The following is a 27,183-nucleotide window of genomic DNA, read 5'->3' on the forward strand; positions in this document are numbered from 1 at the left end:
TGAACATTAATAGATATGTTTCCCGAAAGTTTAATTTGTAGAGAATTTTGATTTTGGTAGAACAGCTAGGTCTTACCTTGGAATTTTATTATATTTAATCACAAATCGCAATTTGGGCTCTATTTACAGCAATTTTATTGTATCAAAGGTACGTTTATTAACTGAACTTTGAGTCGCTTGTATTGCGATTACCATGAATTACATAATCGGAAACAGTTTCTGAGTTCAGTTTTAATTAATAAATGAATGAAAAAGTTCGAACAGTCAAGATTTACACTAATTATACAGAAAACTCGTCAGTTTTCTAAATTTTCACAAAGAGTTTCAACTTCAGTTCGATGCTATCTTGTTTTATCAGCTTGAATTACGTTTGCCACACGAAATTTTGCACCTTAATGGTCAATAAACTAACTTGCGAAATCCTAAAACAATGCATTAGTACTAGTAGTAACTCCAGCTGAAAAATACATTGAGCCCCATTTCTTCAAGGATTTTTTTACTTATGATTGTATGGTCACAGTTAACTCTACTGAGTATGTGATAATATTAAGTGAGTTTCTGACTTGTGTCACAACACACAACCAGTATGCTGTGACAGAAGTAGCAACATGGCTTTAGAAAAACTAATCCACATTCACAAACGACTCCTCTATTTAATAGACGTATCTAGACGTTAGACGTGTTCCCAGAAATGCAAATTTTTTGAAGAGGCAAATAGCGCGCGCTTCTCCGGCTTCCTGTTACACATTTCCGTTTCATTTTAATCAAATAACTATTCACTACAACAAATTGCAGGAAAGCGAGAGGAAAGGTCTTACACAATACACATCAACTATAAACGTACTACTTACCGGTAATTGCATTCGCTTTTGTTGATTAACTATAAGTATAATGTTATCCGTGAACATCTTTGCCTTTTTAATTTACAATCAGAGAATAGAGCTATTATATATATAATACATGTAATGAATCGTACAAAAGAATATATTAATAGTTAATACAACAATGTTTTAAAATCTTTAAAAATGTATCTTGGCAGAACCAATAAAATGTTAATAAATGTTACGACAATGGATTGAATTTATATATTTATTATATATATATTTTATGGTGTTTCTCTCTATTTTATTTTAACTAACTTCCTTATTTGAGATGCTAGTGTTCAACATATGAATTAATTCCTTTGTCCGAGCCGAAATGTACCAGCAGCACGTGAATATTACCTTACATTGCAGGTTTAATTACGAGAACTACGTTATTGAGTGTTTAATTTAGTTTTCAGTGGTGTAGGAAAACATGAAAATTCTGGTATGGATCATGTCACATGTGTATCACCAACCCCTATTAGAGTAAGACAGTGAAATTAGCTCTAACAATCTTTTAAGTCCCTCATTTAAATAACAGAAATCCATCTTTATTTACTTAGTTTGGAATTACTAAAATGAAAAGAACTGAATTTATTAAGTATACAGTGCATTCGACAATATCTCAACAAAAGCAATTGGTGTATCTATTCCTATATGAATTTATAAAATACAACAATTCTTATGGTTATTAAGAAAACAAAAATAGTTTTTTAATAATTTTATTTACACCCTAATGTTCATTTTGCGGCCTTCTTGCCAGACTTAACAGTCGCTTGTTGTGCCTTAAGAACCTTAACAATCTTTTGTTCTTCAATTAAGAAAGCTCTCACAATGCGTTGTTTAACACACTTGTGGCAGAGTACACCACCATACACTCTCTTAACGGTCTTCTTGCGGTAGCAAAGTCTTGAGCGCTCTGCGGGTCTGGCAGGCTGGATACCTCTGAGTTTGCTTTTGCACTGGCCACATCTTGGGATCTTCTTGGGCTTCTTGACATACTGATAGACAAGACGTCCACCAGGAGTTCGTACACTGAAAATAATGATTGATTTTGCTGAGAGATTGTAAATAATAAAATAAAATACTCATTAACCATATGTATAAATGTATATATGTCGTTCTGATATTTCAGAGTGTAATAAATAGTTGAATAATATTGATAAAGATTAATTGCAACTAGATTGTAATTATTATAATTCTGTTTAGGCTTTGTGTCCATACTTACAACTGTAAGTGAATTGAGGGAAAAAGAAAGAAAAAACCTATCAATATTAGCAGGTAAATACCATAACTACTAAGTGGTTTTATACTATAATATATAGTATCCTGTTCATTCATTTAAAATAATGTGAGTTCTAAGTCACAATATTGTTCTTGATTTAACAGAGTGCAACAGCACTTAAAACTATATGTAAGTCAACAGACTTACATATAGTTTTAATGTTTAAAATAGAAAGCTGACATGTACTCAAAATGAAACTAAAGTTCATTGCCGGAAAGTTTGAGGTTATGTATAATTATTGATGAAATATCATTATGAATTCTAAGTATTTAAAGAGGTATTGAAGAAATTACTTTAAATTACACGTAATGACCACGAGTTATTTTAGAAATAATTAAATATACACTCACATTCTCCTTTGGTTCGACTTGGTGTTGTACGACAAACGTCGCCTAAACGTAAGTCGCTGTACCATTTTGAAGCTGAAATATAAAGTAAATTATGTGTAACAAGCACTGAACTTATCAAATCACCATAGCACCGGTAATATTTTCAATAATAAAAGCTCGATTTAATTCGATTTCTTTGCACTTGCACCAAATCCGTACCTTTTTGACAGCTGTTAACAAGAAAAGAATAACAACAATTTTTTTATGGCAACATTTCAATGCTAGCTTGGTAATGTTGCTAGTAATTATGGAATTTAAAAGCTTTACCGAAATGATCTATTATGTTTTACAATAAAATAATTATTTTACAAAACTTCGTGTATCTTTTTTTGTTAATTTTAAAGAAAAGCTAAGTAGATGAAAAACTTTATAAATATTTGTAATGTTAGAACTTGTTTGTTTATAAAATAGTTAGTAAATTAATAGTTTTACATTAATTTCTTAAAATGTTATGCAAGTATATTAACTTTATAGCATTTTATGATTTCTGATAATAAGGTACAAAATAGCGTTATATACTTCAATAATTCTAATTTGTTTTAATTTGTTGTGGCAATATTGATTACAAGGTTAGTAAAATGGCTGCCATTGTGTGATGTTTTTGGTGTTTGTGTTTAAATTTGAGAAAAATCGTGTTTTTCGAAGATACTTAAGAAAAAATGGGTAAGTGAATATTGGTTTTCATTAAAAATATATCACTCGTCACCAAATAACATACTGCTATAATGATCTTGTTAGTCATTGACATTCCAAAGCAGATAACAGATGATTGGGTTGTCTTACAATCAAAACATGGAATTAATTAGTTCAGTAATTACATTTTTAAAATATTTTCGAAGCATATCGTATCTATATTAATGTGATATTAAACTAGAAAAATGTATTCTAATGATATTTTTTTACGCATTGAATTGAATTGATGCCGTCTGTATAAATAATTTTGTTTTCATATATATTATTTTCGATGTACATAATTTTAATATCTGTGTAATTAAACTCAGTTTTCTGCATTCTTATATACATTTTTCATAGTATTTCATATTTATCAATTAAACGCATTTTTAATATATCGCTGTCACGTTATGTTTTCATCGTTGTTTAGTTTGCTTTTTTGACAACAGATGGCATTCCTTATCGCGATTAGAAGCGAATGATATAGTGTATACTAAAATTATTGACCGGTTATTTGTAAACATTTAAACATATAAGAATAACATAGGTAATTTCTTTTAAACATATTATGTAAGAGTATTTCTAAAAGTTTCGTCATTTTATTAACTTAATGTTCCATTTTCAACATATATATTGCATGGAGTTTTTTCAAAATTAATGTTGCTTAATGTAAAAATATTTAATTTATAAAATTTTTAGTAAAAAGGTTTACGAGTATTATTTACGTATTATAAATTGATGTTGTTTTTCTAAAAATTCCAATTTTTTTACATACAATAAATCTAAGAGTTACTGTTATAAAAAAGTTGTTAAAAGAATTATCATATTTCATATCGATCAAAACAATCATCTCTGAAATATCAGCTATACTTTTTAACATTGTTCAGTGGGTTCTTAAGCTAAACAACAATTGGAGTAATTTCTTATAAAAATAACATCTCAAAAGAGGTCACTGTATTATTTAAATAATTATTAATAAAGCCATATCTGTTTTATTAAGTGGATTACTATAGAATTCTGATTATGACTAAAGTTATTATACCAATATAATTTATTATCTGTATATCATTTCTTTAACTACCATTTGACATTAACATTGTTGATTGTCAAAATCTGAATTATTGATTAACTATATTTGATTAACACATTGCCAACCTATATTTTTCATTATCCCCAGATTCTTGTATGCACATTTTTTAAGTTTCCCATTGATCTTATTTTGTGTTTTATTTTGTTGCTCTCTTACATTTGTATTTACTTTTTAATTATTTATTTATATCTACATCATGCCTAATTTACTATTTATTAATAACCTTATTAATTTAATTTGACTTTTTGTAAAAATCTAAATCAGAATATACTTTATTCAAGTAGGCTTTTACAAGCACTTTTGAATCATCATTCAAAACATTCATGGATTCCTTACCTAATGTTGATATTATATTGCTATCCAATTTGTATTTGTGGGGTTAAAGAGGATGATGAGTCTTTGAGCCCTGAAATTAGAATAGTGTGTAGTAGTATTAGCATTTCAATATTCTTGTCTATGAATAAGACATAGTATCTGTGTCTATAATGTTAATTGTTGATTATAAATCTTACAGACTGGTCAATTTTAATGGTAGTAGAACCGGGGTCTAAAGGAACACTTTTATAATATGATTATCATCTTAGTCTCACACTAAAGGTCGTAACTAATTTGGAATTTTGACTCGATGCTCTTTTACGGCCCCTGACATCAATGCGCGTACGCATTTGTTAGACGCCATGTTTCATTCGTGGTGTCAGAAATAAGCCTTTATAAAATGTTCAAAAGCGTTTACGATATATATTAAGGTTAGGGTAGCAATGTTTTTTGCTATGTCCGGAAATATGTATTATATAATTTTATAGTAGGTATTGTTATGTTACGTCTACGAGTATTCTAAATGCGAAAGTTTGATTGTTGATTTTTCATTTTTGCACGCAGCATTAAATGATTACCTTCTTTTGATAGGTGATGGCTCGAGAGTGACACCTGTTATTATTGTACCGAAAAAAAATCGGCTGCGGGCAAAAGAATCGTTGAAATATAATGTATTAATATTTTAGAACTTAACCCCTGTTCATGTCATCTATTCTATTTGTGTTCTATTAAGTAATGTTATTAGGTGTATCGTAATTTAACGAAAAATTGTAGGTAAAAACACAGGTGGGAAATTAGTCACATAAATAATATACTACTTGGAAGACCTACCAGTAATAAGTTATTATACCTAAAAATATATATGATTTATTTGTCCTGAATGTTCAAAATTTTGGTCACGGTACTCGAAGGCGAGCGAGGATTCGATTCTGGGAATCGTTCGACATTGAGATGGGTCATTTTGTAATAACAATAGCAGGAAAGTTGATAGGGTTGCCACGTGAAATAATTTTATATATAAATATAATACATATTTAAACGCAATAGCTAAACACGTCGCTTGGAAGTAATGGCGAAGAAGCTGTATACAAGTTTTAGATTGAAAATCAATCTTAAGAAGAAAGATCTTACCCAGCCAGGAAATTTGAAATTCTAGCCTTTTCTGTACTTTAATATGCATGTACTATACATACGAACTTTTCTTTTGTATCACTCTGTTTATTGACGAAAGCCGCATTAAAACAGTACAGACAGCGGGAATTGACTTTGTTTTATCATGCAGGGATAGCACGTGGGCTTTAGTCGCGGTAAATATTCAATATATTATGTAGTATTTGATAACTTCTTTGCTATTTACGTTCGTAACGTGAAGTTATATCATTCGATCGCAAAATCAATGATTAACAATTATTCATAAGGGACTGGTAGTATTATACCAAGGTTAGTTCGTAAAACATAAATATTACCCTTTTAGATATCATATTACTATACACTAGACAAGACTATACATTCTTTGCGATTTAGTGATGTGTGTTGTATGCTACAAAGAATATCATAATCGAAAATGTGCATTGTGCAACATTATTTATTATTATATTATTATTAGCACAGCCTGTAAATTTCCCACTGCTGGGCTAAGTCTTCCTCTCCTTTTGAGGAGAAGGTTTGGAGCATATTCCACCACGCTGCTCCAATGCGGGTTGGTGGAATACACACGTGGCAGAATATCATTGAAATTAAACACATGCAGGTTTCATCACGATGTTTTCCTTCACCGCCGAGCATGAGATGAATTATAAATAGAGATGAAACGGATAGGAGTTTCACACGGCCGAACATGTGGCCGGATAGCCGGGTATCCGGCTGCCGGATATCCGGCGAAACTTAGCCGATCGCAATTGCGACCCTTATTCTTCGTGGGCAGCTAATGCCAAACAATACCCAAATTTAACCAAGTTTGCCAAAATCTACCTTTCTGCACCTTGCAGCGGGATGTATAGCGAAAGACCTTTTTCTGTAGCTGGCCTTATTTATGAAGAGAAACGCAACCGCCTGCTACCTCTCAATGCAGATAAATTAGTATTAGTACTAATTCATTCATTTTCTTTGTATTTGTATTAACTAGTTATATTTAAGTTAAGTGATACTAAGACTAACTAAAGAATTACTCAAAAATATGTTTCTTTTATCCATTTTTTTTTATTCAGCCAGATGTCTATCCGGTATTCGAATAGTAGCTATCCGGTATTCGGCCGGATAGTATTATGGCGGCTGGATAGGCCGGATACCGGATAGTTACCGGATATCCGTTTCATCTAATTATAAACACATTTTAAGCACATGAAATTCAGTGGTGCTTGTCTGGGTTTGAACCCGAAATCATCGGTTAAGATGCACGCTTTCTAACCACTGGGCCATCTCGGCTCATTGTGCAACATCCATGTTGAGATTAATAAAAATGTATATCTTAGTAATTGACGTTTACGTACTTCATTTGTAACATACAGAAACCTTTGAGTATCTTGTTGATTGTTCTAGGAAGAATCAGCATTCCGGTCGGTATATTTATATTTAATTGACTCAAGTAATATAGACTCAAGACTAATATATCTACATATATATTTATGAAATTGGAATGTGGTTTGGCAAATGGGTCACCTTATATTAAGTGGTAATCACCACCCATAGACATTGGTGCTGTTAGATATTAACCAATCCTTTCGTCACCGATGCACAACCACCCTTAGGAACTGAGATGCCATGTCCCTCGTGCATGTAGTTACACTGGCTCACTCTAACTTCAAACCCGAACTCAACAATACTAAGCTAAACTGTTCAGCGGTAGAATATCTCTATCCAGACGGGCTTGCACAAGGCCTTGCCACCAAGTGAACCATATTAAATGTTGTCGTTGCATTGAAAAATATTATAAAAATAATTCGCGGGGCAGATCTATTTCATTATAATGCCTATGGTTTCAAATTCATTCACAAGAACCATTCACCGACGACTTAATATTTATAAGTAAAACATTATTTACGAAAATTTAATATTAAATTGGGAAATAAAAACTAAAGCTAATTATAAATTCATTCATGATGTAAATTTATTAATCACACCATGATTCATATAGTTCCATAAAATTTTAGATGAATTATTGGGATCGAGTCTCGACTCTCGATTCATTTCGTCTCGTAACGGTCGACGTGGAAATGTTTTTACCGTGATTATATTCAATTACGTATTTAAATGTGGTTAATTAGCAGCTAAGTGTCACGAGGTGAATTATATTCCGTGTTTACCTCCGTAAAGTGCTATGTTTTCAAATATATGACGTCACACTTACAGCCTTTTACATAATCTCTGTTTTGTATTATTATAAACATAAGATAAAATTACTATAAAACATAATGTTAGGTCGCGTAAAAATCATGTAATAGTAAGTGCATGTGATTATTATTATCTTTATTTACACATTTAATTTAATTAATCGTAATAATTATAATTCGTTTATAATTATTCTTTATTTTTTTCTGTATAATTTAATTGATAAAGGTACAGTTTTAAAGATATTTTTTTAATTAAAAAAAATACAAACAGTGTAATAATATATATATTTTATAAATGTAGTTAAATTACTTTCATAGCACAGCCCTTAAAGTGAGTCGCGCTTTCTTTCGTTTTTCCATAGAGCTCGGAGCCGACACCTCGCGACAATGGACGCCCTTCACTGATCCTACTATTGTTCCTCTACACCAAAGCATCTCGGGTAGAATTCAACACGTAGTTTCTACGTATATTTTCCTTTTATACTATATTACTGCCGTATAGAGAATATGATTTTGTCCTTGCTAAGTTATCGGAAAGTCAGTCAAAGAGTATTATAACGGTGTGAGTTTTTTTTGTTATAAACTGATGTACCAGCAAAATTAAAATCAAAATATGCTTTATTCAAGTAGGCTTTTACAAACACTTGAATCGTCATATTAAAGAACTGTGTTCAATGTAAAGTTACTATCGGATCGAAGTGAAAATTCTACTGAAAAGAATCAGCAAGAACCTCAGTAGTTACTCTTTTATAACATTTGAAATACAAAGTTATGTCAGTTAAATACAATTACATATAATAATTCCTGCATGAAAGTCAACAAGTATTATCTCCACGCTTTTTATTATATGAATGTTTGAATAATATGAATGGACAAAGTTAAAGCTAAAAGCCGCATGACGAATACAGAGAAAATTTTCAAGTTATTTGTAATCATTAAATTGTACTAACTAACGGTTAAAAGAGTTAAATTATTTTTTTACAGATATAAAAACATTTGCAGATGCTACAATCTTAAGTTTAGTTAAATTAAAAATAAGAATTTAAAAAAAATTAGTTTGATCATAATATATTACAACATAACATCAACACAACAGTACCACATAGACCACCCTGTCTTCGTGGCACAAGAAGGTATATCAAAATGAATCTATTAATGGACGTTGATTATAACTCCTCGATGAAATGCTAAAGCTTTTGTACGGAATACACTTACATAACAGCTCATTAGTTGCTTTTCAGGGCGTAGGATGAAAAATGACTGGTTATCTATTCGCGTCCTACGTACTGTCGAGCCAGCGAGGAAATTCAAACTTAATAACTTCAAAGACTTAGATTTAATCAGATAACGTGCCAACATCAGGGAGCTTTAATTAAATCTACCAAAACTTCAATATATAGATTAAACGTGATTTAATTTTATTTGTTGTGAATTGTAAAGATAAATCTTGGTCTAGTGAATATGTTTATGTAGCTTAATATTACAGTTCAAAAACACATAACACTATGTTACGAGAATGTAACGGATGTTGTTTAAATAGATATACAAATATATGTAACACATCCATCACACTAATGGTACCATTTTGTCTAAATTTTGTATCAAAATTTGCATCGAAATTAGATAAACATCTCGTAATTTTATTTATTATTAACAGGAAATGGTAATTATATATTTATTGTCAATTTAAAACTATACGTATGTTAATGTTATTGTTTCTCTGGTTTATAATTACACTAACTCACTCATTAACGGAGAATACAGGAAAATAAAATCTTAGGTGATAGGATACCGAGTCATTGGGTGGAGTGTGCTTCATTACCGATACACTCATTACATTTTTGATTTTACTTTGTTTCGTTATTTGAAAAAGTGAGATTTTAGAAAGTAAAACAAGAATATCGATCATGAGTATCGAGAATGAACAAAATTCACGTAATAATTTCGATGGAAATCAGTTGAAAAAAAAATAATGCTGGAGGCAATCTTGAAGGCAATTAGGATCGGATCATGTAAAACATTATCAATGGTCATTTACTTTTGCCGAGACGAATTGGAAACTGTCTGTAATGTGTTCGTGTTGTCGTTATTTTATTCCTTTGCCGGCACTTTTTTGTTGTTTATAGTTATGTATGTATTACTAGCTCGCTGTTGTTGTATTTCATGTGATTGTTCTATTCAGAAATGGTTTAGAAGTATCACCTTGGTGGGATGTTTTAATTGCAATATTAGCAACACGTTTAGATGATAATGTTATTCTTTTTTTAATTTAAAATGTAGTCAGACAGACTAACATATGGGCCGTTTGATAGTAAGTGGTCACCACCGCTTATGGCATCCGGCATTGGCATATATTAATCACTTCTTCTATCGCCAATGCGCCACCAAACTTGGAAACTGAGATGTCATGTCCCTTGTACCTGAAACACAATAATACTTAGTATTGTTGTATGTATGTGTATGTATGTATGTATGTATATATGTATATATGATCATGTAAATTAGCTTGGAATATCTGATGAGACGGTTCATACCCAGTCGGGCCACCATACCTCCTAGTATTTTAAAAGTAGTTGATAAGAAGTGTTAGCGAAAGAAATACATTATTTTAATACGAGTTGTATAATAAAATCAAACATTGGCTATAAAATATCTAAATATACAATCAACATACAAATTTTATTTAATCATATGCATATGTTTTGGTTGAAGTACATTAAATTAAAAATTGAGCCACACTTGTAAGAGGTCTCTCTCGTAAATAGTATATAACTTATTTTGATTCATTGCATTTTTACAACCCCCAGATTTTTATTTTTGATAATTTTAATAATACGGTAGATTTTTTTCCGGTGATTTATATTGAGTCGTCAAATCTTTACGATGACAATTTATTATGATGAGTTTAGTGGAAACGATATCTCAATATAATATTTTTTTCCTCATTTAAAGAGTGAAATACTTTTAAATTCACATCGGTTTACAAGGCTTTGGATAAAAATATTCCGAATGTCCGCAGAAATGTTCGCTTACGTCATGAATACTTACGATACAGTTGTATCGTACCAATAACGTACGAATACTCGTATATTTACGTGTCGATGACCTTTAGAGAAAATACTAAGAACGTATTGTTTTAAGCATAACACAGTTTACAATCTGGGCCGTTACCCCTCTAAAATGAGGTATTTGTAACAACAATGCGTCGTTCAAATTATAAACATCGCATCGCATTCCGTTCGGATTTCCTTACGAATTTTGTACAAACATTATTACTCATCTAATGCTGGATGTTTTGCGTTCAGTGTGCTAAATGGCCACGAAACATGGCGATTACTTCCTACGGTGCGTTGCCGATGAAATATTTAGTAATTATTCTCCTTGCAATTCTTCAGACAGTCAATCGTTACATAACATTGCATTTTTTTTTAATTAGTAAATTTTGTTTCCAGTGCTATTTTTCATTCCAAACGATAGCCCGAGATACAATTTTATACTGAAATAATTGTATTTTTTATAATTATTTTTGTTACCAAAACAATCGTTCCGGGTTCCAGTTACACGGTCCAAGTTATGTTCTTCTTATTTTAGTTTCAGGTTATCGAAATATAAACTAAATTATTAATTGTAATCATTAGATATATCTATATTCCTGATTGTAACATAGATCTTTGTCTAAACTTTAATTTATTGTATCTGGATTAAATCCGAACTCGGATAATGTGGGCATATGCTTAAAAGTATCATTTGTTACGGACATGGACTACGAGTGTTTCTTGTTTATTTAATTCATATCAATGTATGTCCATAATTATAAAATACACATGTACCTATACCAATTTCGTAACCATTAAGTCTTGACCGATGATTTCGAGTTCAAGCCCAGGCAAGCACCACTGAATTTTCATGTGCCTAATATGTGTTTATAATTCATCTCGTGCTCGGCGGTGAAGGAAAACATCGTGAGGAAATCTGCATGTGTCTATTTCAACGAAATTCTGCCACATGTGTATTCCACCAACCCGCATTGGAGCAGCGTGGTGGAATATGCTCAAACCTTCTCCTCAGAAGGAGAGGAGGCCTTAGACAAGCAGTGGGAAATTTACAGGCTGCTTATGTATGTATGTATGTATGTTATGTAACCATTAAGTCTGTAAATATTTAAAAAATCGTTCTAATTATAAATATTTCTTTATTACGACATTTATAAGCAATCAAAAAAATACTTAAAGAAATTGAAAAAATAACAGCTTATTTTAGATAACAATCTAAAATCGATGTCACTAACATTAATATAACTTATTATGTAAACAACTAAAATTTTAATTTTACTATCGAAGAAGTAAAAAATATTTTTTAATATTTCTCGTGACTAAAATAGCATTAGTTACAAGTAAGCACGAAGTGTGAACGAACATTTTATGTACTTCACAGCTTATGTACACGATAGTTGTTGGGAATTTTATGTAGCTGGTCCGTAATATCTGATGGAGAAATAAAGATAAACTGAAGACATTCTGAAATATATGAGCCTCAGCCGTTGAAACATGGGAGATTTGTGTCAAACGTTATATGTCCCTGCCTTTAAACGTATGCGCGCGATCAAGGAGATCTTACGATAATCCTTATATTTATTCGTCCTCCCCACGCACCTAATTAGACGGGCTCAGACCAGCCTCCACTAATACCGGCACATTTACAAGTATTTATTTAAGGATCTCCCATGAATTCTTGCGCTGTTAAGCTCTACTTTATGGCCTATTTCCGTCGCCTTATGTTTGAAGGGTTACAGCCTTACGAAAACATCTAGTCCACATACTGTTCGTATGTGTCTCATCTGTTTACATGGTGTTTTCTTTAATCTTCTTCGTGTTTGCTAGTGAATTGAATATATTTAGGATTATTTGAAATCGACACGAAGTGATTCGATACTTATGAATTCCGAATTGATTTCTTTGAACTGATTGTACAGCGTTTATCCTAAACGCAAACTGATGCGTTACTCCACAAGATTTTATATCGGCTATGTGCGTGCAGCGAATGTTGAAGTAGTTTTTGCGGTCGAGCGCTGAATGGGTCGACTATTGCCTGCAATTTGTTCGTACGTGCGAAGAGGGATTGCCTTTCCTAATTGCAGTTTGCGCGCGCTCCGCCGACAGTTGTGTTCATATCGCATAATTTTCATTTCTTGCCTCGAATGCGCTTCTCGGAAGTGTACGGTTTGGTAATCATTCTCCGGTACGTTTGATTATATGCAATAAAGATCGATGGAGGGTGACATTCCATTTGTTCGTACTCGCGCAGTTGACTAACTCGATTTCTCATGTAACCATTTAAGATTTTATAGAATCTTGATAATTTGATTTCCTATTAGGGAAGTGAGTGCTCGTAGGAGATATGGGCACGCTTATAAGGTATGAAAATAGTCGCCGACACTGCAGATTGACTCTGAATGGCGAATGCCGAGGCGTGCTCGGGCTTTGGTCTACACGATGGGGTACACGTCGTTTTTTGTTGGTCGGGCGTTGCAAACGAAATTATGCCTCGTTCGGCGCCGCGCGGCCGTATCTACTCCTCTTTTTACATCGTCCGCGTCGAATTTTATTATTTTTATTTAACACCTGCGCCCAGTAATCTGTATTCGAAGATCTCCCGAACGCTTAACTCTTTTTGGTCGTGTTTTTGTGTCGGGGCCGATCAATTTATTGCGTCGGAGTTTTGTCCACCAAAAAGTGTCGTTTAATTTTTCCCTGCTGCTCCGTTGACAATCGATTATGTTCGCCCTTGATTCGATTCCTGTTAGGGCTGAAGAATTCCGTTCCGACTTTTTTTTAGTTTCGATGTTGTTCATAATATAATATTATGTTGTAATATTAAATAACCATTATAATTTTGTTGTTTTATTGATGTTGTTTAATTAGCGATTTATAATTAGTGTTTATTGCGCTGTTATTTGTAGTCGACTTTGGGCTCGGGGGCAGCGCTGGCGCCGTCTGACCTTGCCGTTTATTCGTACTAGATTTTACTTGAAAACATATTTTGATATAAATACATTGGTGATTAACATTACATTAATTTACAACGTAACGATGAGGTTGATGTCGCCGTCATTAAAAATTGGGATAATTGAAAAAAAAAACATGAAACACGAAATAAAACTTATCTTATCACAAACTTAAAACTAAATAAATTGTTTAAAAGAAATGTTCGAAGCGTGTAAGATAAGGTACAAGTAGTTCTTATAAGAATGTGGATTTTTTTTGGCGGCAATTATGAAATACGTTTGTTTAAATTTCTAAGAACTTCCGTAAGTTTATCGTCGCATTCTACCATTATCGACTTAATTGATTTTCTTATGAATGTGACCTCAGGTTATCTTGAACACGTTTCAATGAACATATAATGTCTTTCATAATTAGGGAGATGTGTCACAATATACACGCGAACAGTTCCCTGGACTTTGTTCAATCGTAGAGACATTTAAAAAAAAAAAAAAATAATCATCAAAATTGATTTAGCCGTTTAGAAAGAGTTCAGTGACATGCACACATAAGAATTATCGATACGATATATAAGTACGATTTTTCTAACGCATGCAAACCTATTAATGTAATACAGTTACGTTGCATGTCAACTTTCAATGCGGGTAATTAAATTATATGTGGATATAAGAATTATTTATTGAAAAGGTTTATAGATATGTTCACCCACGAAGACGCGCCCCTCCACGTTAAACAAATATCGGCGCGCATTAGTATGTGTGAGTTACGCTCGTGCTCACAAGATGTATTAGTGTGCGTGAGACGACTAGGAGTAAGGACTGCAAAAAAATACAAATTAGTTTTTATTTGTACCATTATTGTAATTATTAAATTGTTATAAATTTTTACTTTGTATCTCTTATTTTATTGTCAAGGAATTTAAAAAAAAAAACATAGTAAAATATATCTGTATAGATATATCGTTTTAATTTATTAAGTATAAACTAGTGGGTCTCCTGCAAAAATTCGCGTTTATTCAAAAGAGTTTTTAGGAATTTGAAAACCTATGGCGTGTTCTGTTTTGATTTAATTTCATTGTAAGCTGCAAGTCACTCATCTACATTTGGCGCCAAAATGATGAAACCTCTTTTAAATGATTTTTTTTAATATCAAGTAGTATACATTAGTTCAGTCAGAATGTACACATACACTACAAATATTGACACGGTGAAATAATGTAAAGGTCTTAAGATTGTTTACTTTCTCTAATTAAAAATAAATTTATTCGATTGGCTGAAATGGCAATGCATCGTTTTTTTTTCAATAATATTTACTTTTATAGTTATATAAACACAGATTAAAAAAATCGAATAGAAGTTTTTAAAATCGAATGATCATTCGAATTCAAATATAGAATAATAGTTAGTTGTAAAAGAAAGAAGACGACGACCCGAATTCGGCTCTTTATATAAACGCTCGCTACTGTTAAATTACAAAATTACTGTCGACCGATCCCCGGATGGGTTACCAAATACCTTAATACCCGGTTGTCTCTGACCATATAGATACAGGTAATTTGTTGAACAATTTTTTCGATTCATTTTATTTATATGTCAATTTTTTTTTAATATGTATTAATTTTATATTGCTCTAATATTTTTTATAATGGATATAGTGGTTTCAATAATTACATGCATTTATGTCAGTATTTTTGTTTGAGCCAGCGTAACTACAGGCACAAGGGACATAACGCTTTAACTGCTATGTATAGTTAATATGTATTTCTTACAGTCCAAGGACGGTAGTGACTACTTACCATCAGAAAACCTAATGCTCAGTCTACCTACATTTATACTTCAATGTTTTCTTTATTGTAATTTAACATTATTTGTTTGTATATTATGCCTAATACAAAGTAAACGTTAAAAGTGAACGCTATTAATACATTGCTAAAATTAAACGATGATAAATAATACAAAGAGGAACATTGTAGCCAATATCTTGAAAACAGTAGCCTTAACAAGGCTATAACTTACGTTTTTGATAAAAATGTCAGCGATGATATTATCTTTACAGTCCACAAACTTGTTCTCGAACAGGACGACGGGGAACCTTGGAGTGTTTTCACAATGATAATATTTCGTACCTAATTATAAGAAGCTACGTTTAAATGTATTCTTAATTATGGTCATTTTTTTTTTTTTATAGAGTTTAGTAAGAGGATGGGTGAGTGCCACCTGATTATAAGTGGTTACCACCGCCCATAGAAATGGCACGGTAAAAAATGTTAACCGTTATGTCCCTGGTGCCTGTTTTTACATGTTTATCCACCAATCCCCAAAATTTCAACCTAGTAGGATCCCTTTTCTAATCGACTGCTGTAAACAACGGAACAGCGTGATGGAATATGCTCCTAATCTTTACAAATATTGCTGGACTGATACTGAGTTTACAAATATTGCTGGACTGATACTGAGTTATTGACTGCAAAAAATATCCATAAATAAATTCATAGCTTAAATATTAAATCGACTACAAATGCATCAACTTTGTATATTTTATTAGCCATTAATATTAAGTTTTTAAATTCGATTCTACCTGTTGTATTCATAAACCCGAAGGTTCCAATAATCGGTATGCCGATCCCATATCAAATTATAAAATGAAATAAATCTCTTAGTGAACTCCACTTGTGGCGCCTGCGTCGGTCGTCCAAAAATTCATTATGCGGTTAATAAATACCTTATTACAAGCGTATAAGCTTCATTTTCGAACTTTGTGATGTTTTGAAGCGATTGTAAACGAATAAATCAAATTCTCTTCGTTTAGTTCTATGAACGTGTGTGTTTTTACACAAATATACCTCATCAACAGATGGAATAAATATAGTGTTTTAGTAAAAACGTCTGACTCTTAAGGGGAAGAATTCGAATAAATATTACATTGAAATGAGATTATCATTTATTATTATAAATCGTTAATTTCATTCCGTAATTTTTGATCAGGTCTAGGTGTTTTTATTTTTCGTTTAATGTTTATATCAATACTAATATTTTCTTTTTTTTATTTTTTTTTTATTATTCGTTAAAGGAATAAAGGAATCTTGAACTCCATAGAAGGACTTAAACTTTTTTTATAACTAACACAAATGACGACCAATCCCTAAAACGCGGTTGAATAAAACATATGCATTTAACAATATCTTAAAAGCTCTGATATTATATAATAAGAGGAAAATACATCTTCGACTATAATTATCGTAGCGAATATTTCGAGCCCATTAAAAACTTGGCAAATTTTTACACAGAAACTACGACTTCCTGTGCATAATTATCAAATATCTGTCACGATATAGTTCCAAGACAGGTTATTTTATTGTATTTTATTTTAAAAACGATTACGTGAACGATAAACAGTGATGTCGTTTTGCGATGTATATAATTTTAGAAACCATTTCGTTTAGTACATTCTCCAGTAAAATATACGAAAGGTAAGGTTAAATTATGAATCTTCGCTTTAACATAAATTAGTATCATTCGACCAATCATAAACACTTTGCTAACAGCCATGCGCCAACCCATAAACGTTATTATCAAAGCGAACATTCTGTTTTTACACACCTATTACAAAGAACTGCCTTTTTTGTATCGTATCAATTATGCAAAATGCTTGGATCCTGTAATTAAATAAGCAAATTGACATTAAACTGTGTTTCAGTTCGGAAATGCCAGTCCTACTGGAATCTGTAGTCGCCGTTATTATGCCTTTTACGACGTTATGCAAATCAGATGCCTAAAACAATTTCATCGAATTTATGTAAAGCAATGTTTTCTTGTTTAGATATATAATTTTCATTAATAGTAACTGTGCATGTTATTTCTTTATCTACACCGGAAACATAAAAGTTGATTTTGTTGTCTCTTAGTCGTACATACGCGCTTGATTATTTTTATTATGTTTGTATGTTAAGAATTCTTGTTGAGTAAGTTGTATGTTATTGCATTGAAATTGTTGATTATATGCTCATTGTTAGTCATTTTATTGCACGTGGCTTCGTATAAGTGACAGTACCTTATTGTTTTATCTTCTATCGTTACCAATTAATAAATTTAAGTCTTACGTTCAAAAACTTTAACGATGAAGCTGATAAAAATGCGTGGCGTATTCGTTGCATTTCACGCAGGATATATAATAATATATGTAATTATGTATATATAATAATCTATGTAATTAACAAACCTGTGTTATTCTAAGTAGTTGAACTGGGTAACTAACTACCGATTTTCAAGGCGCATTTCGGTTCGCGGTAGGATCTACTTTCCGTCTAAGTGGTACTTTTCAATTTATTTTAATCTTTATAATTGACTATTCAAAGGTGCTTACTGAGAGTTGATTATTTTGATTTTTGTTATGCTTTAGTTAAATGCGTTATTCTTCTATATCAGTATTAGGTTTTTTCTTATGCTATGTTTTGTTGTCTAAGTATAGGATGGATTGGATTTGTGCTGTTGATTATTAAAGAACATAATATATATATAAGGTGAGCAATAAGTTCATAATAACCGTGTAATGTGTGTGCAAGCAAAACTTCTAAATTACACTGCATATCTATCTTGCAAAATCTACATAAGTTTTCATACCAGTGTCCTATAGTAATAAAGCGACCTCGAATCTCATTTAATCTAATTTTAAGTGTCCAACATTTGATATTAAAAAAATAAAAAATTTTACAAATCGAAATAAATGGATTTGACGATAACGATTTCTGCTTCAAAAGCAGGGTCGGGACTTGAATAAATGGTTTGATTGACGTCGCAGCTGCTTCGTTAGATCTTTGGACTTTAACGTGGGTCGCTCTTAATGCTTAACAAGTCCGCTGGCTAAGATCATTCGAAATAAGCTTCGAGAAGCAATCTACACATACATCTTGCTTCTCGAGTTATTTGTATTAATACGTCATTAAAATTATAGTTATTTTTCACACATTGTTAAAAACAGCACAGATTTGGATTAATAGAATAATATTTCTAGATTATATTCATTTATAATTATATTATTGTGTACTTGATAATGATGAGCCATTTTCACATTGCTTTGTAAAAGGCGCGGTATTATTTTAATTGTCTTAAATTTCTCGAATATATTTGGTTTTAATTGTATAATTTGAAGGCATTTACGTTAATTAACTTAGATTTGTTAGTCTCGTGTTGCCGTCGAATTCGTAAATAAATGTTCGTTAACTTAATTTAGATATTCGTTTTGTATTGTGTGATTAAACAATTATTTCTTTATTGTTCGTTTTTTTTTAATATTAATCTTCCTATTGTTGGTAAGATTTATTCGATTGTGATTTTTTTTGTGTTGCAGTAGTAATTTAAGTCAATTCGTCAATGCTGGTGTTCCACAAGGCTGCGTTCTATCACCCACTCTGTTTCTTCTGCATATCAATGATTTGATGCTAATCAGGAATATTTACTGCTATGCAGACGACAGTACCGTTGACACTTCATACACCGGCTGTGCTAATATTTCTCGGGAAAACGTCGAAGAAAACCGGAACAAACTTGTGTCTGAAATCGAGTCTTCGTTAAACAAAGTCTCGAACTGGGGCCGGCTAAATCTAGTCCATTTCAATCCTAAAAAGACGCAAGTTTGCGCGTTAACCGCCAAAAAATCATTCGTCGTATCTCCACGATTTGAGAACATTCCGATAGCCGCCACAGCTAGTATTGGAATACTTGGCGTTGATATTTCGAGCCTCATTCAGTTCCGCGGTCAATTGGAAGGCAAAGCTAAATTGGCATCAAAAAAGCTTGGTGTGCTCAGCAAGGCAAGACAGTATTTCACGTCGGCCCATCGCCTAAGACTATACAAGGCGCAAATTCGGCCTCACATGGAGTATTTATTTATTGTTTTTTATTTATTGGAAAAGTTACACCATCAACTTATCACTAAGCACTTAAAATTAATATCTGTTGGGTAACATACAAAGTGATACGTCTTTAAAGGTGTAAACAACATACTGTAAGTACTGCTCTCACCTCTGGGCGGGTGCTCCCCAGTGCCAGCTCCTTCCATTTGACCGTATCCAACGAAGAGCGGCTCGAATTATCGACGATCAAGCCCTTTCTGATCTGATCTTTGGCTCTGCGTAGAGATGTTGGATCGCCCTGCATCTTCTACCGAATTTTCCACGGGGAATGTTTCGAGGAATTGTTTGGATTAATCCCGGCAGCTGAATTTCACCTTCGGACATCTCGTCAAAATTTTAAATTTCACCCGCACCACTTAGATGTCCGTAAATCCACAACAGCGCGATTTTTAAGACGTTTTCTGCCTCGCACAACCACTCTGTGGAACCAGCTTTCGCCGGCGGTTTTTCCGAACCGATACGACTTGTGAACCTTCTAGAAAAGAGCGTACTTATGCCTTAAACGTCGGCAACGCACCTGCAACCCCCTTGGTGTTGCAGATGTCCATGGGCGGTGGTAATTACTTTCCATCAGGTGAGCCTCCTGCTCGTTTGCCCCCTATAACATAAAAAAAAAAGTTAAATTTACATGGCCATGTATATCACGATACTAAATTGATAGCAATTTTAAAGTTTTTCTGTTAAAGCAACGAGCGTTAGTAAGGTGTTTTGAAATGAACGCGTCAGTCTGTTTGATTGACGGCAGGCGCCAGTCTCGGGTACTATACCATTTTAATGTTACTGATTTTTTTCACGTATCCATTATGATCTATAGAATATTCAGAGTTGAGTATACTCAATGGGTTTGGATGAATTGGGATATTTACTTGCGATAAAACTAATTTTATGTGTTTATCAATAAATACCTATAAACTTTATATTACTTTACATACGTACCTATTATAAGTCTTGGAAAATGGAGTATGTATTTCTGTTATTTATATTTAAATTGTTGTTGATTTATACAAGAGTGCAACAATGTCTTGTTTTATAAATTGCGCTATAATGATCTATGAATTGGTTACTTGTACGTCATTTCTTTAAGTTATGTTATAAGAAGTTAATTTAAAATGTGATTTCAAGATTGCACTTTTTTAAAGAAAGTTAGACCATCGTAAGTAGAAAAAATAAGTAAAAGTGTAAATGTCCATTCGTTACACCTTAATAAATGATTTCCCGTCGCTTCTTGGTCGCGGAGGCGTCTCACAAAGGTTCTCATTAACAAAATCCAACACCGGACCTAATCCTTTCGTTAGACCTCTATTGTTGGGTTCACGATTCCGAGACTCGACCTCTTCAAGCGATGAAAAAGTATCGTTATTTATAACCGCAATATGTCATTTGGATAGGTGACCCGAATTGTATTATTGTGTTATCCCTAAACTCAATTTTTCAAAGACTTAGGTCTTTTCACGTATAACTAAAACGAGACTCTTCGTGGAAAGGAAACGAAACGCAGAAAATGTATCTAAACCTTAAATAGGAATTCCTTGGAGGATATTTAATCTGATATCGAATATTGAGCTACAAATTGAAAAGTAAAGTAAAAGGACATCATTAGATTATTATAATTATAGTTCCGAAATAGGATCATCTTTGATATGTATCTGTAACGTTGTTCTGCTTCAAATTTCTCAACTTCATCTGGATGCACTGAGGATATAATTTATTCTTTATTTTTCCCATATTCTAATTATTTTGTTTCGAGGTACTGTATTAATAGCATTTTCTTGATTCCGGCCCGTTTGCGAGGAATTAAAAAAAGTATATACATATTTTTGATCTGTAATTTTTATGCCATATATAATGGAAACATGTGCCGTTGGTATTTTTATATATAAGAGAATTTAGAGTGCAATATAGCTTCATTGTAACGATGTATGGATATTTACGTTTGCAAATCATGCATTGCTACAATGAGCAACAATTGAGACGAATGTTGGTCCTAATCAAAGCATGACACACATCGTCCGGCCAAATATTTACTTAACTATTGTTAGTGCTATTGATATGATGTCATCGTGGGTGTCTTGTATTGCTAAACGTGTAGCTTCAATTGAATTCCACGACAAATGCGCAAAAAAATATTTCGTATTCCAAAAAAATATTTTTTTTAAGTATTACGTGTTTTTGGCAAATTAGTTGTATAAATAATTAATACAATTACTTTTAAAAAGGGAACATTTGATAATTCATAGCTTTCTAATTTAAATTAACAAAAACAAATCGGCGTCGCCGTATCTAAAACGGGTAGTTAAAATCATTGCTTCCATTTTTTTTTATTTAACCTGATTACTTTGTGATCTTTTTCGGAACTCCGTTTAATATATTTGATCTGGCTATAATGCGATCACTAAAGCGGTGACTTCAAAGGCACTTTTATCTTGAGTTGACACTAACAAATCCTTTTAATTAGTTGGTTGTGTCGAAATCACCTACACCGCTACCCGGTCCACTCCCACGCTCATATAAAAGTGGCACCTTTTCATTTCCTTTTATTTCTTTGGTAGAACGTTGTTACCTGGTGAAACCGCCATATGTGATGAGCAAAAGTTATATAGTTTTATTTTTAAAGATTTAATTATATTAATAAAATTTGTCGTTGATAAGAATATACCGCGGAAGATAACTGGGGTGATTTTCGGAAAGCTTGAATTGAAGGTAAAACTTCCGTGTTAGTAATTGGAATGACTTAAATGATAAATACTGTTACGTATTTAATGGGTTTTTAGATTTATTGGCATCTAAATAATTTAATTTATATTATGTCGTGTAAGTACAAAAAAGTCGTTATCTGTAAACATTTATTTTTATATGTTTTAAGTATGAATGTTAGTTTATGTATTGTCAGATTCCAAGTAGACGTTAAAATATAAATGCTATTACAATGTACATATTGGTTCGCCTGAGGGAATCTTCGCCAGTTTATAACGACCTTACGCATATCTATTATGAATCTTCCGGTTATAGTAATATGACTCGAGAAGCCCTTCATAGATATCGGCGGGTCTCCGTTATAGTTCGCTGAATGAGCGTAATCGGTGAACTCGTAAAGGACGGCCTTATCGGCTGCTCTCGTCGTAAAAGTCTGCATAAAGTTTATGCTGTTCGCCGTATGAAAACGATGGGTTATTTATATATTTGTGGATTTACGGCCGAGGAAGCCTATGAGCATCCGCTCGTACCGAAATACACGGTCGCCTGCTAGATTCCGCGACGTCTCGATGGGTCGACGAACTCCTAATGAAATACATACCTCGATAATATTAACTTGTGATTTTTTAGGGTCATCGAGTGACTGATCGTTATTAATTATGTTTTGATAGAATACGATCGTATTTCATTGATTGATGCTCTCAGAAAGACGACATGAGAAATATAATTAAATCAATTTATCGATGTGTCGCGACGTTCATCGCCCTTAAACTAGTGATTGATAATCCCTTAATCCGTACTTCGTCGTTAAACTGTTAGGCTTTATTTGATAGTATTTTACGTTGGCTCGATAAAACAGGTAATAAACAGTAGATGAAAACATTTCGATTAAAATTAACATCTACAAATTCCATTCCTGGATCATATATTACATTCGTTCGAATTCGAATCGTCAAATTCTGTATTCATTTATAGTGATACGTTTTTTTAGATATTTTTCATCCGTCTCTTTCCAACTCGAATAACCTTTAAGGGGTCGAGCGAGACATAGCAGGTGTTTGGAGAAATGGTTGCGAGGATGGTGTGAAGTCCTGTGGCGTCCAATTATTCTGACGGCGGTGGTCGTCGGTTAGGCGCCTCACCCCCTATCGCGGCTCGCCATCGATAATGTAAACCGGTTCCTTTTTCGTTTATTGACCGGACCATCTCGATACCTACTTTGAAGGACCACTTGAGCTCAATAAAATAAGAAGAAAATTCTTCAAACGATATTAACACAAAAAATGTCGTTGAAAGTTATCCCATAAGAACCTATTTCAATTGGTTCAGTAAAGTCGTTTCGAGTTTGTTTTTGCCATTGAGACATTTTATCTAACTACTTAATAAGGCTTCGTAACTGCAATTAATATTTATTATTCAAGATCTAAACAAGGCACTAGACTTGTTATACTGCATATTAAAATCATTAAAGTTGTTAATTACGGTCTATACCTTTGCTAAAATTGTAAATACTAAACTTGCTTGAGATCTCGCTCAGGTTTCGACTTGGAAAGCCAAACTAGCTTATTTTTGTAGTTTTTATGTGCTTATTAATAGTTTTAAATGAAACATTGCATTCACGCTGTTTCCCATAAGGTTTGTTTAATGATAACTGTAGTGTCACAATGTTGAATTTTCTGGTATTCTTTGTTTTCATTATAGTATGAAGAATTAAATAAACAAGACTACTCAACAATTCCTTACCTTTTATTATTGATTAATTGATACGATCGAGGAATAACAAACGGATCGATGTGGATATAATTGTTTATTAACGATATTGCATATAGCATTCCTAAAACGTTTGTTAATCTTAATTGAATAACGTTATCTGGAAAGTTGCGGATTTGTAATGCCTCCTCAACTTGCAAATGGTTAGATTTACTTCATCTCGATCTAAATGGAATAAATGTAGTTACGAGAGTCACGTTACCATTATTAAGTACCTACGACTTTGTTTAGTCATGTTTTTCATTCGTGCCTCTAAAAAGGTTTATCATTTAAATCACACACGACTAGTACGGATTTCGTGACTTCACCTGAAAATTATTTATTTATTTTAAAAGCCGTCGTTAAGTACAGAAGCAGCAATTTCGTTCCCATATGACCTCGTTCCGCAGGCCGTGAGATAATCGCAAACGGTAGTGTTCAAGCACGTACTAGCTAGTAGGTCCTTATTAGGCTGACGAGGTTTTTTCTCCAATCGCCCACAGAGACGAGCCATGAGATCGAGCACGCATCATTGGAAATGTTTACTGAGAACGGAGTGCAGACCTCGTAGAATTTTAAGTTCTCTCTTTGAAATTAAATCACGTTTATTTTTATTTTTTATTTATCTCCGAGGACAACAACCTTATCTTTCTAAGTTTATATTTTTTTAATTAGCTATTACTTGTTGAACCGTTTTTTTGTATTTGTACTTATAGATACTTTGATATTTAATGTTTCTTTAGATGATATGTTATGTAACCGAAAACACAAATCCGTGAGCAGCTATCTCACCTCGATCGACCTTATCTTTTTTTGGGATATTTTGAATTTAAATTGCTTCAAGTCCGTATCCATTTATATAAACCCCATTTCACCGGACTCATGTGCCATAAAAGTCAAGCGCGAGCGTTACGGTGAAATATGTTCCATTTAAGTAAAGGAAACAACAAAACCTAAAGGTTCTGGCGCCAGCGGACTTGATGCCAATGGACTCTTAAACAACCTTAGTTTTTATTTCTACTCAATAAGGATTCAAATTGTACCATTTGCGAATTAGTGATGATACGGTGACGATATAAATGAATTCTTAATTTGGTAAATTAATCTTGCTTGCAACGTTTTGCAACTGATAACAATGTCTTCGTTGTAACGAGAAACTGTAGTTACGCGCATAAATCATTTCGGTCGTTATAGAAGCCGAATGATTTACGAAGCAATAACGAAGCTAGCTGTGACTATAATGCAGGTCAGTTTGGTTGGTAAACTCCTGCAATATTTATAAGACAATTATAAAAAGAGCAACTTTCGTTAACATAAACCAAACACGTAAGCATACCATGCGTTCATAACTTCGTCAATGTCATTGTCAATGATCGTTATTCGTAAAGCGGTAACGTGTTCCTGACCATTAACATAACACCTTACACGTTCCACACATATGATTTTTTCCATTCGGCTACACGTAGTATTAAATGACTTTAATTTAATACTATGTATTATAAAGTAGCCGTTTTAGGTATGCTATAAAGGCACATATGGAAGCCCGGAAGGCTGGTTCCCTCGCAAATCGGTCCGGTAGCCGGGCCCTTATGAATTATCCAAGCGCTGTGGTGACGCCGTCCGCGCGGCGCCTGCGCAGCTCTAGTAACGAATGCAACTCTAAACACAGCGAGAGATAATAAACGGACAAATGTTTGCTCGTTCTTCTGCCTCCCATCTGTCATTCGGGCGTTTCGCGGGATTTATTTAACGCTCTCGGATAATATGGACTATATGAAATATCAACAACAAAGTTTGTAAATTTTCGATAAATGCTGTTGGAATCAGATTGGTCGCTATTAAAATTCTAGTCGCGTTGCTTATTAGCGAGTTGATTACGCCCAGTTACGGTATGCTCGATACATACAATTGAATTGATTTTTTAGCATAGCTATATCTAGAATCTTAAACACCTTTCAAAGATTCCTTGTAATATTTTAACACTAATAAAATAAACATTGTGATAATACAATATATTGATTTGATTTAAACACAGGAAGTGTTTAAACTTTATGAGCTATTTCATGGCGTCTCACACTGTCGCAAATCCAAATTAAATTCTATGTAGTCGGTGTCTTCTAAATAAGATTTAAATCTTCAACGAATTGTTCAATCACCGTAAAACAACGTCTGGGTCTCGAGAGAAAAACTATTTATGTAAACCAGTCTTTGTTCACGACTCATTGGATACTCCTTACAATACTATCCCGCCTCACTGAGCACAATCTCGCAGACTATTTTAGCTCTTATTTGCATACAATAAAGATAATACTTGTATAATGCTTTTAATGCCTATAGATAATTTACTTGTTCAATGTGCTATCGGGAATAGAAGTTACCTTTATGTATTTAGTTTGTTAATCGACTCGATTCGATCCATCGAATTGGCATTTCGAATCGAAGGATTTGTTGCAGTTTTGGTATATTAACCTATAATGAAAACAAGATTATTGTAATAAATATAGCGTAATTTATTTTTGCTTTTGGGATTGTGTTGTATATGAGTAATAATAAATTATTTACGTTTACTCAATGCTCTTACAATCATAATAACTACAGGTCTCGTAAGTAATGATCTTTGCTTTTGCCTATTATATTTCACGTAAGTCCAACATCTACAATTAAGAAATTTGAAAACACAGTGTTTATGATTGCTAACTGTATGAAACGTCAAAGCAAATTCGTAAAATTGATTCGATGGTTTATAAACGTTATAAATGTTGCACTTTGAAACAGGCCGCTATGCGCAGTTACCGCATATACACAAACAATTATTTTGAGTTCGACAAATATTATCTGGCTTACGAGTTTTCTCGCAGGCAGTACGTAGATGTAATCGACTTTC

The 27,183-nt window shown here is 32.8% G+C and overlaps 2 protein-coding genes across 2 annotated transcripts in view; one reads left to right on the top strand and one right to left on the bottom strand.

The window, feature by feature from the left end:
• Window positions 1–1,571: 1,571 nt before the first annotated feature.
• LOC113404379 (large ribosomal subunit protein eL34-like) lies at window positions 1,572–2,776 on the bottom strand. The gene is made up of 3 exons (XM_026645253.2): window positions 2,697–2,776; window positions 2,499–2,570; window positions 1,572–1,898 (listed from the first exon to the last, which is right to left on the bottom strand). The coding sequence occupies exons 2-3, from the start codon at window positions 2,561–2,563 to the stop codon at window positions 1,604–1,606; spliced, it is 360 nt and encodes a 119-aa protein (XP_026501038.1). The 5' UTR covers window positions 2,564–2,570; window positions 2,697–2,776; the 3' UTR covers window positions 1,572–1,603.
• A 314-nt stretch (window positions 2,777–3,090) lies between these two features.
• LOC113404377 (bone morphogenetic protein receptor type-1B) overlaps window positions 3,091–27,183 on the top strand; it is a 99,665-nt gene continuing 75,572 nt past the window's right edge. The window contains exon 1 of the mRNA XM_026645250.2: window positions 3,091–3,200. Coding sequence (XP_026501035.2) covers window positions 3,197–3,200 — 4 coding nt within the window. The 5' untranslated portion in view covers window positions 3,091–3,196. The remainder of the gene's footprint in view (window positions 3,201–27,183) is intronic.

The sequence above is a fragment of the Vanessa tameamea genome, chromosome 17 (genome assembly GCF_037043105.1).
Source record: "Vanessa tameamea isolate UH-Manoa-2023 chromosome 17, ilVanTame1 primary haplotype, whole genome shotgun sequence".
In the NCBI taxonomy this organism is placed as follows: Eukaryota; Metazoa; Arthropoda; class Insecta; order Lepidoptera; family Nymphalidae; genus Vanessa; species Vanessa tameamea.